This window comes from Mercenaria mercenaria, chromosome 3 (assembly GCF_021730395.1).
Source record: "Mercenaria mercenaria strain notata chromosome 3, MADL_Memer_1, whole genome shotgun sequence".
NCBI classification, from domain to species: Eukaryota; Metazoa; Mollusca; class Bivalvia; order Venerida; family Veneridae; genus Mercenaria; species Mercenaria mercenaria.
Window position 1 is genome coordinate 66,643,937 of NC_069363.1, and position 14,149 is coordinate 66,658,085.

A 14,149-nucleotide genomic window follows, 5' to 3' on the forward strand; every position below is an offset into this window, starting at 1 on the left:
ATATTAAATTGAAACTTCACATGTGCCTTCAGGGTTATAAAACTAGTTGATTGCATCAAGTCCCATAACTCTGACAAGCATTTTGGTCTAATTATGTCCCTTTTTGAACTTAAAACTTCTGGTTAAAGTTTTGCATGCAAGTTACTATCTCCTAAACTAATGCAGATACTGGATTGAAACTCTATAGATATTTTACATTTAGGGTAATATTTTCCTGCTTCTGGGACAATAATTCGAATAGTCGAGCATTGGATGTCTTACGGACAGCTCTTGTTATGTATTAGCTCGACTATTGGAAGAATAGGGGAGCTATCCTACTCGCACTGGAGTCGGCGTCGGCGTGATATTTTGCATACTTGTTTACCATCATGACCCCAGTCTGTAAAAAGGAGGAGGCAACTCTGTCAAGCATTTTGACTGAATTATGGCCCCTTTTCGACTTAGAATAAATGTTAAAGTTTGCATACCACCCCAAATATTTTTGAAGTCCATTGAGATATCGCTTTGATATTTTGCATACTTGTTTACCATCATGACCCCAGTCTGTAAAAAGGAGGAGGCAACTCTATCAAGCATTTTGACTGAATTATGGCCCCTTTTCGACTTACAATATGCTTATTGTAATGTTATAGTTTTACTCATAGCTTATATTATACTATCAAGCACTGAGAATAGTCGAGCGCGCTGTCCACTGACAGCTCTTGTTTTGTATATATTGTTTCCTTACCAGTAAATTAAACTATTTTTTTCTATATCTACAGCATGAGTAAACCATATTTGAGATACCTGAAACTCATGCATGCTATTTTGTTCTTACAGAGCACCCCAACCATCCTGAGGGGTTACCGGTCTGAGCCAGAAAATAAGGAAATTCCATTCCAGGAAAACAAGAGGGCAAAAGATGCTAAAGATACTGTAGAGATGGAAGAAACATCTGACGAAGATACAGTGTTGGTGAACATTAAGAAAGATGATACAAAACAAGACAATAGTGAACAAAAAATGTCGCTTATTGGCAGTGAAGAAGACAGTAAAGGTAAATTTTGTTCTCTTTTAATAATAGTTGTTGCATTTTCTTTTGTAATCTACCTGTCACTAGGATAGCATTGTATCCATCATCTGTCCATCAGATGGAGCATATCTTTCTTTCTGTTGCAAAGGCTGAAGTTGTAAGTAAATAATTATTCTCCTTAAACAATATACCTGCCCAGTACTTTTCTAAAAAAGCAGGTATTTTATTATGGCCCCCTTTGAAGAAGGAGGAGTATATTATTTTGCAGATGTCTATCGGCCGTTCTGTCTGTTGGTCGGTTGATATGTAGACAAACAGTTTCCAGATGACAACTCAAGAACGCTTGTGTCTAGGATCATCTATTGATTTTGAGGTCAGTAGGTCAAAGATCAAGGTCACAGTGACCCAGAACAGTTAAACGGTTTCCGGATGATAACTCAAACGCTTGGGCCTAGGATCATAAAAGTTGATAGGGAGATTGGTCATGACCAGCAGATGACCTCTATTAAGTTTGAGGTCAGTAGGCCAAAGATCAATGTCACATTGACCCGGAACAGTTAAACAGTTTCCAGATGATAACTGAAGAGTGTTTGGGCCTAGGATCATATAAGTTGACAGGGCAGTTGGTCATGACCAGCAGATGAACCCTATTGATTTTGAGGTCAGTTGGTCAAATGTCAAGGTCACAGTGACCAGGAACAGTTAAACGGTTTCCGGATGATAACTCAAGAATGTTTGGGCCTAGGATCATGAAAGTTGACAGGGCGGTTGGTCATGGCCAGCAGATGACCCCTATTGATTTTGAGGTCAGTAGGTCAAATGTCAAGGTCACATTGACCAGGAACAGTTAAACGGTTTCCGGATGATAACTCAAGAACACTTAGGCCTAGGATCATGAAAGTTGATAGGGTGGATATTTATGACCAGCAGATGAGCCCTTATAATTTTGAGATGGGTAGGTCAAAAGTCAAGGTCACAGTGACCCAGAACAGTTAAATGGTTTCCGGATGATAACTCAAGAAAGCTTGGGTCTAGGATCATGAAAGTTGATAAGGATGTTGGTCATGACCAGCAGATGTTCCCTATTGATTTTGAGATCAGTATGTCAAAGGTCAAGGTCACAGTGACACAGAACAGTTAAACGGTTTCCGGATAATAACTCGAGAATGCTTGGGCCTAGGATCATGGAAGTTGTTAGGGAGGTTGGTCATGACCAGCAGATGACCCCTATTGATTTTGAGTTCAGTATGTCAAAGGTCAAGGTCACATTGATCTGGAACAGGTAAACCTTTTCCAGACAATAACTTGAGAATGCTTAGGCCTAGGATCATGAAACTTAAAGGGAAAGGGTTGTTTTTATGTTAATTCCTTCTGCTAGAATTTCTTGAAACATTAAAAGAAATGAAAAAAAATTTCAAAAACTGCTTAAAAATGAGAAAGTTATGAGCATTTTAATATTTGATCAAATTGGCGGCCATTTTATTTCCATGGCAACAAAAAACAAAATGGTAGAATCTAGATCTAGATTTATTAAATTTCTAGATACATATCTGAACTGTATTTACTTATTTCTGCAAAACAATTTTTCTATCTTTTCATGCTATAATGAAAGAAATTACCATTTTATACATCTTACACTCAAGAAACATATGGAATTAATCCATTTATAAGATTATTTGTTAAATAAAGACTTCAGCAGTGTGTAAATGATGTCATAAACACAATAAAATGGCTGCCATAAACACAATAAAATGGCTGCCGCCATGAACAGCCATTTTCTTAAATTTCAAACTGCCATACCTTTTTCAGTTATCCGATTTTAAAAATTCTTTCATCGCTATGAAAGGCTTGAGGATGGCTTTCATATAAAATTAACTTATTGTCAAGATTTCCTTGCCCTTTAATAGGGACGTTGATCATGACCAGCAGATGAGCCCTATTGATTTTAGGCAGTAGGTCAAAGGTCAGGGTCACATTGATGCAGAACAGTAGAACTTTATTTTGCCAAATAACTAGAGAAAGCTTTGGTTTAAGATCACATTTGATACAGAAGACACTTCTGACTGGTAAATGACCCATAATTATTGATTTGAGGTCAGTACGTCAAATGTCCAGTGCACAGTGACCAAATAATTTCTGTTCCTTGTGCAGTTACTGAATGCATCAAGGGGGGCCTTTCCTGTTCTACGAGCTCTTGTTTTTCATTATATATGATTCTGGTTAGAGCAACAAGTTCTCAGTAGTTTTAGCTGTAAAGGGGTTGTGCTGTAATACGTCACTTTAGGTCATTTTAAAGAAATTTCATGGATCATTTCAGTTTTAATGCAGGAAGGAATTAATTACTGATATAGCTGTTTTTCAAACTAATTTCCATGTTTCAGATTTTGTGAAAACTGTAGATGGCACAGGAAGTGGTGGTTGGCCAGTTCGTTGCTTTGCCAAGCTAGACTTTAATATCAATGGTTACCATGGAGGCTGTGCTGGTCTGCTCTTAATATCTACTTCATATGGAGGAAAAGGTGAAGAAACCAATGTCGAGGCTATGCTGCTACGTAGTGGGTTTGATTGTAATCATCGCCAGCATAAATCTGTTTTTCGTGCTCATGAAGGTCATTTTTCTGCAGAAAATTATTTAGTTGAAGACGAGCAAGGTACACTTATTGGTGATTGCAATTTTGGTACAAACCACCTCCGTCTGCTGACAAATGACAGTTGTTATGGTAATTTAAGAAATGGAATGTTTACAAAAGGGAATGATGATGGAAATCCTACAGTTTTGCCCCTCAATGTAAATGGAAATTGGAATGCTGAGGCAGGGAATGGGAGTGGTCTAACAATGGTCTTATGTAGTGGAGCAGAAGGCAGTGAAGCACCTGCTGCAGTCTATATGATTAAGTCAGGATTTAAAGACAACAAATTTATGTCCAAGCTTTTTGCTGGTGAAGATAAGTTTCAGTTCAGTTTAGAGGGTGAAAATCTTGCAGTTACAGGTCCCAAAGGAAGTAGATATGGCCTATTTCATAACAGAAACAACCTGAGTGAGGCAGCTGAAGAGTCTCATGTGTTTGTTGCACAGACACAGACAATTGATGGAAAAGTCTCCACAGTTCTTCTTGAAAAAGTTCAAGGTCATGCTGCAATGATTATCCTCTGTTCAAATAGCAATGGAATGGAAGATTCAACTGTTGCAAGTATGTATTTTATCACTCTCACAGATGGAAAGTTGACTACTGCTAAAGAGCTTGCTGGTGCCCATGGTAAAAGTTACAAGAATTCTGATTTGTGGACATTTGAGATCAAAAAAGGTCGCTTAGAGGTCATAGGTCCAGATGGCCCCTGTAAATATGGTCTCATGTCAAATATTCATACTACTAAAAGAGAATTATTGTTGTCAGTTAAACAAGGTTCATGTATAGCAACAGGGGAGGATACAAAGATGATAGGAAAGGTCAAGGTCACTAAAGCTGGAGTCACTGGAGAGGTCAATAAATTTTTAGATATACATATCATGTGGAATCACAAGGTTATCACAGAAATCCCTGGAACAAAGCTAAAGAAGGAAGATGGCATCTACAAGTTCAAATATGATTGGTCAGAAAATGAAACAGTAATTGGACATCATATGGTCAGAGTGTTTGCTTCCAGGAAACATTTAAAAAGTATGTATAAATATTTGTTTAATAACGTTTGCAGTGTAAAATTGATTCCTTGTTTGAATCTGCATAATTTAAATAACAAAAAGATGTTTAAAATGAATGATGTGTTACTTTTGAAAATTCATGTTATTAGTCATATTTGTATACAGTGATATAAAGTAACCTCACTTTCAATCTTTTAGCTGGAGAGGATGTGTACATAGAACTGACTGGTTCCCCACATCAATTAATATTCCAGAAACCAGGTGTTGTTTATGCCTTGAATTGTGGGAGTCAAGCATATCAGGCTGTAAATGACATAGTCTACAGTAGTGAGTTTTCACAGTATGCCAGCTATGATCCAGAGTTTTGCAGAGGTAAATTCTGTTTTGCATTTTTTTATAGTCACAGCCTTGTTTTCTGTTGGTATCTAGTGAATTATGTGATTTTTATCTAAATCTAACTTGTATTAAACGTTAAGTGAACACAAGTAAGTAAAATGAGCTGATAGTAAAGTTTCGTACAAATCTGTTACTTGGCCAAAGTCTGATTAACCACGACATTCAACGTGAAACAGAGCTATGGAAATTGTGCAGTACATTGGAAACAAGGTCATTGATTGGCATGAAATAACATTATTTTACTTGTATAAAATTTTAGGTAACCAGTTCAAAAGTTTAGGAGCGTGCAAGACAAATGCTGATCTTCCCAATGCTATGTTGAAAACACTGGATGGATTCCTGTACACGACCAGTAGAAATGGACATGGACATGGAGATGAGGGTCAGATGGTTCGTTACGAGGTGAGTACAATATTAAAACAGATTTGAGTTTAAAGAAGTCTCCAAGATTACCGGTAAATGCCTCTTATTTGAAAACATATAGCTCTGTAATATTTTCCATCTGTTTAGAGCATATTCTGTCTAGAGGTTTCTGTATTCTGTACATTCTTTGTTACCATGTATTGAGCAGATAACTCTAAATGCAGTCACACCTGTGTGTCATGGCTGCCATTTGGAAGCAGAAAAGGTGGTTTTTGTGGACAAGTGGTCTCCTAATATAAGTGGTCTCCTAACATAAGTAGATTACACTATTAATTGGTATATTGGAAGACATAGTAGTGGTTTTTATAAGCAGCCTTTTTATCCATTTCCATTTATGGCTTTATTCAGAGGTTGTCTACAAGTAAAGGTTTGACTGTATATATTTGATTTACATTTATTTTATTTTCAGCTTACAGACATTCCGAATGGATCATACATATTTCGAATTCATTCCAATAATCCTTTCGAAAACTTGGTTTGTAATGGGAAGGATGTTAGTGCAATCACTAGAGAGGTAGGTCTCAAATTAGGAATTATTTATCTCTTGAGTGCAAACATCAGGGAGGTAGGTCTCCAACTAAGAAATATCTATCTCTTTCGAGTTCCATCATCAGGCAGGTAGGTCTTAAATTAGGAAATGTCTATCTCTTTAAAGCAGTCAACACCAGCTAGGTCTCAAATTAGGAAATACCTATACCTTGAGTGCAAATATCTCAAAATATGAAATATTTATCAAAGTTTGGTGTCAGTATTTATGGGCATGATATAGTGGCCAAGTTAAATAACTATCAGGACTTTGTGTGGCTCTGGAGTTATTACTAAAAATTGTGACTGTGTCAGCTTCCTCACTTGTGTAATTCTTATCCAGTGTACACCAAACTTAGTCACTGTGTTTATTGGCATAAAATCCATTTTCTGCACTCAGCAATTTACTCTAAGTCTTTCTAGCTTTATGCTCTAGAATTACTCAAAATTATGTAAATTGACAGTGCCAGTATTCTGACTTGAACAGTTAGTAACCAGTGATCACCAAATTTGTTCACAATATTTATGGACATAATGTCTTAGACAAGATAGGTAACCAGTTAGATACTCTTAATCACTTGTAGGTTATGGCGTTGAATTTCTTAAATTTGTAAAATTTTACAGTATTTACTTAATAATTGAACCAGTTCTTATTCAAAGGTCACCAAACTTAGTCAGTTGAAGCAGTTCTTATTCAAACGTCACCAAACTTAGGAAGTACCTCTAGTTGAAATTGAACTACTGTAAATAACTTTATATTAGCGTGATCCTTATTTCGCGAATTCTCGTACTCTGAATTATTTCGCAGATTTATGAATTCGCGACGGGATGATCAGAAATTTAAATTCGTGAAGGTTATTGTCTTTTATTAGCGAAATTCCAATTCCAGAATTTGTGATTACGTTAATGCCCATTTTTCTCTACCGTACCAAAGACTTGTTAAAACATGATCTGTAACAGTTATTTCGTATTAGTAATTGGCTACTTTATTCACATAACAGTTTGCTTTTGTTCACAGTTTGTTACAGTCATTTATTAAATAATTGTAACATGCAAGTATATAATACAATGATGATAGATTGTCCGCTTATCCCTATTGTTATCAAAACGATGTGTAAATAATCAGATTAAGAATGATATTGATCAAGCCCTCAGGCAACATGCGCTCTACTTGTTTGGCACATACAAAGTGCATCCGTATTCTGTTAGAAAAACAAAGTTAAATACACTCCTGCCAGCTGCATGCAAATCCAACCTTATAGACCTAAGAGTATATTCTGTCTTTAAGCAGTATATTCTACATGAAATGTAGTTTCAAGGATTTTTATTATACTTACTAATGATTATTGAAATAAACTGGGGTTCACTCAATAAACATCTTGTACAGTCGGTTAGTATTCACTGCTGAACTTGATCGTATTACAGATATTTTTTCAGATATGTATGTATGTTAAGGAAGGCAAGTTACGTGGATTTATGAATTCGTGAATTTGAAAATTAAAACACCACAAATAATACCGGATATACAGTAATTGACAACTAGTCTGCTGAAGAAGTAGAGTATTTGAAAAATCAGAGTTTTAGGCAGTGTATATTATGATGCTTTTGGCACTCTTTTCACTTCATAGATTTGTCACAGATTGAATATAGTGCTTCATTATCACTTGCATGGAGGGCCATAACTCTTGCACCAAAGTTTCATGGATTATGCCCCTTTCCACTAAGAATTTCTTGTTAAAATTTTGATGCACTTTCACTCAATCTGTTATTATGAAATGAATCTGATTCAAACTTAGAATATTGTTCCAAATTATCTACAACATTGTATGACACCAGATGCATTACTCGGACAGAAATATTCCGGAAATATTTCATGAATCATGCCCCTTTAACACTTTGAAATTTTGGTTAATGTTTCATGCACGCTCAGTCTCTATCTGCGTTGTCACCATCCACGCCAGAGTATATAAATCTTACCAGTTATAGCTCTAGTTTCCACGGATATCGACCCCTTAGTGCATTAAGCTGCTATGTGCACTTCACATGATTTCGTAAAAACCCTGTTTACCGTAAAGGTTTGAGACAATACTTACAATGTACTGTAGCTTTCAATTTATTTACCTCAGTATGGTAGGTATCTCTTTATTGTATTCTATAGATATGTAAATCGGGACTCATGTTAATCATTTCAGTTACGGTATTTACACAGTCATGAGTGATGGTCCCTTACGTTGACTTTTTGGGAAACCTTGATGCAGTTTAATTTTATCCTTAAGTATCAAATTAAATTTGGATCAAGGAGCTATTTGCAAAATAGCTTTTTTGAGGCATGAGCATAAACTCCTTAGCACTTTAGTGCATGCATAAATATTGATATATACATGTATATACAGATATTGCGTTAATGAAGGAAACTTGTCTAATTTTTGCCTTTTGATTGATAGGTAACTCTTATATTTTTCAGCATGTTGCCAAGCAGAAAAGTGCATTAGATATTCCGCAGTTTGTAGGTTTTACAGTGGACATTGATGTGGAGGTTAGAGATGGAATATTTCAGTTCCATACAAGAGCATTAGACACTACCTTCAGACATTCAGGTTAGATTTACATTGCACCATTTGTTTGGTTAAAAAGCTGGAGCTCATAAAAGCTATCAAAAAATTTTCAATGATAAAGTTATGACAAAGACTAATAGAATTCCAGATGGCTTCGATACGAGGGTTGATTCAAAAGTGATGTCATTAGATCTATATGTATAATGTAAAGAAACAAACAATAATTCCTATTGACTTACTTGACCTTTTTGCAGTATTTTCTGAAAATGTAAAAAATTATTTCTTACTGTACTTACCAAGATACCAACATGTATCGAAAGAATAGTAATTTTTGATCACTGCAAGCCACTGGCGTTATTGACATCAGAAATTGATACCTAAATTGTTTCTTCAGCATGCAAGATGTCAAAATAGTTTTCAAGTTTGACTGCTGAAAGATGTAACTTCACATCTTTATAATTTCATATGATTAGGTGCTCTGTTTGATGTCTGAGGTTGTTTTTTTCTGTTTTGAATTTGTGTGTGGTGAAATGTCATCAGTGGGAAACTTTGAAGATATGTGTATTCAAAATGAAACAATTCTAGAAGATGATATTTACATGTGTTAATTTACAAATATAATTTCTTTAGTAGTATAATGATGAATGAATGCACAATGGATGCAATAATATTACATCTTGATCAACCATTATGCAAAAATTGTCTATAATATCAACTGAATGTGGTGAGCAAAATTTGAATGGATGGAAGATGGAAACTTAAAGGTGATATCTAAATTTAGAGAATTAGAATGTTATCTTTCTTCCCAAGTATAAATTTGTAAGTATAAACCCTAGATTGAAATGTTAACTTACAGAGAAAGTGGGTGCTTTTGCACTTCTGGATAAGAAAAAGTACAAAGAGAAAAGCATCTCTGTGGCACAGAAGAAGGAAGAAATTCAGGAGAAACAGAAGCTTGCAGATACAGTTGCACCACTAAACAACTCTGTGACAAGGAAGGCACTGACTATTGTTGGATGGTCACCTAATCTTCTACAGAATGCAAGTGCCGGGGTACATGTTCATTGACATAAAGAATGTATTAATCACCATTTCAAAGGATGTTACATTTGATCTATAAATACCCCTTTTAGTTGTTTTTGTCTTGCATGCTTTCGCTTAATTCGACATAGTTGTCACAATGGCGGTTCAGTGTATATGAGTGCATCTGTCTGTGTGTCTGTATCCATGGATCAAGGGATTCTTAAATTACTTGGAATATATGTTTTCCGCAATGACTTGGTATGTCATTTGCAAGAACCGGATTGGTAGGTTAAAGGTCAAGGTTATACTTTGAGGTAATTGGTTAAAGCTTAGTGCTGATTTGCTTGTCCATGCTGTAACTCAGCCATGGATTGAGTGATTCTTAAATGCTTTGGCACAAATGTTTGCCTTGATAAGATGATACGTCGTGTGCAACAACTAGATTTGTAGCTTAAAGGTCAAGCTCTTATTTACAGGTCTAATGTCAAAACTTGGTGCAGTTTTCCTTGTCCAGGCTGTAACTCAGTCACGGATTGAAGGTTTCTTGAATAACTTGGCACAATTGTTTGCCTCAGTGAGAAAGTCTTTCAGGCATAAGTAGTTCTAAGGTCAAGGTCACACTTAGGGGTCATAGGTCAAAAGTTGATGCAGTTTCTCTTGTTTAGGGTGTAACTTTGCCATGGATGGAGATGTTCTTAAATAACTTGTCAAAAATGTTTGCCACAGGATATCAGAGGTCAGTGTAAGAGTTATCTTGAGATCCAGTCCAGAAGCATGTAATTTTGTCTCTCAAAAATTACTTTACCAAATGTATTCAGTTTCTCCAGACCACAAGTGTAATACTTTCATTTTGACTTTAGTCACTGTAACAATTCTGCTTTGAATCCAGTATTAAATGTAGTTAGGCTTCATCCCTAGTTAATGTTATTATGTCTCCCCCAGGAGACATATTGTTTTTGCCATGTCCGTCCGTCCGTCCTTCCGTCCGTCCGTCCGTCCCTCCGTACGTCACACTTCATTTCTGAGCAATAACTGGAGAACCATTTGACCTAGAACCTTCAAACTTCAAAGGGTTGTAGGGCTGCTGGAGTAGACGACCCATATTGTTTTTGGGGTCACTCCATCAAAGGTCAAGGTCACAGGGGCCTGAACATTGAAAACCATTTCCGATCAATAACTAGAGAACCACTTGACCCAGAATGTTGAAACTTCATAGGATGATTGGTCATGAAGAGTAGATGACCCCTATTGATTTTGGGGTCACTCCGTCAAAGGTCAAGGTCACAGGGGCCTGAACATTGAAAACCATTTCCGATCAATAACTAGAGAACCACTTGACCCAGAATGTTGAAACTTCATAGGATAATTGGTCATGAAGAGTAGATGACCCCTATTGATTTTGGGGTCACTCCGTCAAAGGTCAAGGTCACAGGGGCCTGAACATTGAAAACCATTTCCAATCAATAACTAGAGAACCACCTGACCCAGAATGTTGAAACTTGACAGGATGATTGGTCATAAAGAGTAGATGACCCTTATTGATTATGGGATCACTCCGTCAAAGGTCAAGGTCACAGGGGCCTGAACATTGAAAACCATTTCTGATCAAGAACTAGAGAACCACTTGACCCAGAATGTTGAAACTTCATAGGATGATTGTACATGCAAAGTAGATGACCCCTATCGATTTTGGGGTCACTCCATTAAAGGTCAAGGTCACAGGGGCCTGAACATTGAAAACCATTTCCAATCAATAACTAGAGAACCACCTGACCCAGAATGTTGAAACTTGATAGGATGATTGGTCATAAAGAGTAGATGACCCTTATTGATTATGGGATCACTCCATTAAAGGTCAAGGTCACAGGGGCCTGAACATTGAAAACCATTTCTGATCAATAACTAGAGAACCACTTGACCCAGAATGTTGAAACTTCATAGGATGATTGTACATGCAAAGTAGATGACCCCTATCGATTTTGTGGTCACTCCATTAAAGGTCAAGGTCACAGGGGCCTGCACATTGAAAACCATTTCCGGTCAGTAACTTGAGAACCACTTGACCCAGAATGATGAAACTTCGTAGGATGATTGGTCATGCAGAGTAGATGAACCCTAACGATTTTAGGGTCACTCTGTTAAAGGTCAAGGCCACAGGGGCCTGAACATGGAAAACCATTTCCAATCAATAACTAGAGAACCACTTGACCCAGAATGTTGAAACTTCAAAGGATGATTGTTCATGCAGAGTAAATGACCCTTAGTGTTTTTGGGGTCACTCCGTTAAAGGTCAAGGTCACAGGGGCCTGAACATTGAAAACCATTTCCGTTCAATAACTAGAGAACCACTTGACCCAGAATGTTGAAACTTCATAGGATGATTGAACATGCAGAGTAGATGACCCCTGTTGATTTTGGGGTCAGTCTATTAAAGGTCAAGGTCACAGTGGCCTGTTCATGTAAAATCATTTTTTTGGAAATAACTTGAGAACCACTTGACCTACAATGTTGAAACTTAATAGGATGATTGGACATGCAGAGTACATGACCCCTATTTATTTTGAGGTCACTTGATCAAAGGTCAGGGTCACAGGAGCCAGAACAGTGACTTGAGAACCACTAGGCCACGAGTGTTGAAATTTAGCGGGATGACTGGACATGCCAAGTAGATGATCCCTATTGCAGCCAACCATCAGTGTCTCTTTGACTTTCGCTCCTGACCTCCATTGACTTCTTGCCTATAGGACTTTGAATTGGGGGAGACATGTGCTTTTTTACAAAAGCATTTTCTAGTTTGTATAACTGATTGATAGGAACTCTGATCTAGAGATTTTCTTCTAAGATTTGCAGTACTGCAGTGTACTCTTTCAGCTTGGTGATATGAAACATTGGAATACAAGAGGAGATTTCAAGATAGGCACAGGTGGATACAACACAGAAAGGTGTATTGAGACCTCGCATTCATGGTGTGAGAAATACCAGGAAGTAAATTTGACGGATCATTTCTCTGCAGAATACCTTGATACTGCTCCTGACATACAGGTAAATAAACATTTCATACCAAGGTGGCCAGCCCACATGGCATTTCCATATTGTGCGATATATGATATAAAAATAATCTTGACTGAGTTTAATACGAAATCTGATTTGTTTTCAACCTAAAATATTTGGTAAAAGTTTAGCATGTACCTAAAAAACAAGGTCCTTGTTTAACTTAGAAGTTGTTGAATAGTTGAGCGCAAGGCTTTTGGGCAGCTATTGTTATTAAAATCGTTATCAGACTTTATCCATGGCCAGAACAGGTATTTTTCAAAAATATTTTGTTGAAGCAGTGGTATGCCATAAGACCATTTGACATTCAATTGTTATGAAATGGTGGTGACCAGATGTAATAATACTACTACAATATAGGAAACCTTGTGTGACATTACACGTTAATGTTTGTAATCGCGTCTACATCACATAAAAGTGTTTTGCAAGGTAAAAACTTCAAACTTAACAAACTTAAACTCTTGGTCAATTTATTAATCATTTAACAGTATCAAGACTTTTACTAATATTGGTATGTCATTCCTTACTGATGATCGAATTTCTGTATATCGAAATGTAATAAATATGAGTTTCTAAGGTGGTAGTGAAATGAATTACAACACAGGCACCATATGCTCAAGTAACACAAGTCATGCTTAGACTGTCCTAAAGAATGAATGTTGCATTTTTACTTTTTGAGAGTATTTTCAAAGCACAAGGCTAGAAAAAAAAATCGCAAGGACAAATATTCATTAAGAAAAACTATGTTCGAAGAAAGAACCTCAAACAAAAACCCTATATGAGTGATTGTATGGATGTGTACATGATTAACTTTACACTTGATATACATGAACAAAGTAAAATATATAGACAACGAGAAAGATACGGACACACAAAGGAACAAAGTTGAGCACAGATTTGGAACTGTCGGTTGCAAAAACACAACTTGGAAATTAAACTAGTAAAAAGTGAAGTAAACATTTCTTCTAATCTTTCCAACTTTTCAGAGTTGCATAACAGTCTAAATAAAAGACGTAATGGCAAAGTATGTACGATACGAAATGTTTCTGTACATTTAGATACAAAGTACGCCTAACAACTATTAAGACATGTACTCAGTTCTTTTAACCTGAGCAAAATAGGTCTCTAGAGCATAATAAGCCTAGAACTGAAAAAATGACTATTAACAATTTTTTAATGTTGAGCTGAAACTACATGGAGGGCCCTGATGTTGGAATCTAGCCTTGATCATCACTAAGGTGCCAGGAAAATCGTTTAATGTTGTCATTAATTATTTTGTTTTGTTTGTTTGTTTGTTTTGGGTTTAACGCCGTTTTTCAACAGTATTTCAGTCATGTAACGGCAGGCAGTTAACCTGACCAGAGTTCCTGGGTTCTGTACCAGTACAAACCTGTTCTCCGCAAGTAACTGCCAACTTCCCCACATGAATTATCAGAGGTGGAGGACGAATGATTTCAGACACAATGTTGTTTATCAAATAGTCACGGAGAACATACGCCCCGCCCGAGGATCGAACTCGCGACC

At 36.6% G+C, this 14,149-nt stretch overlaps 1 protein-coding gene across 4 annotated transcripts in view; it reads left to right on the top strand.

Annotated features, from left to right (window-relative positions):
- The window catches only part of LOC123525710 (uncharacterized), an 82,913-nt gene that overhangs the window by 2,561 nt on the left and 66,203 nt on the right, over positions 1 to 14,149 (top strand). For all 4 annotated transcript variants that reach the window (XM_053538827.1, XM_053538825.1, XM_053538824.1 and 1 more), the window contains exons 2-9: positions 820 to 1,036; positions 3,394 to 4,671; positions 4,851 to 5,024; positions 5,308 to 5,450; positions 5,881 to 5,985; positions 8,461 to 8,593; positions 9,408 to 9,604; positions 12,446 to 12,616. In XM_053538827.1, coding sequence (XP_053394802.1) covers positions 820 to 1,036; positions 3,394 to 4,671; positions 4,851 to 5,024; positions 5,308 to 5,450; positions 5,881 to 5,985; positions 8,461 to 8,593; positions 9,408 to 9,604; positions 12,446 to 12,616 — 2,418 coding nt within the window. The remainder of the gene's footprint in view (positions 1 to 819; positions 1,037 to 3,393; positions 4,672 to 4,850; positions 5,025 to 5,307; positions 5,451 to 5,880; positions 5,986 to 8,460; positions 8,594 to 9,407; positions 9,605 to 12,445; positions 12,617 to 14,149) is intronic.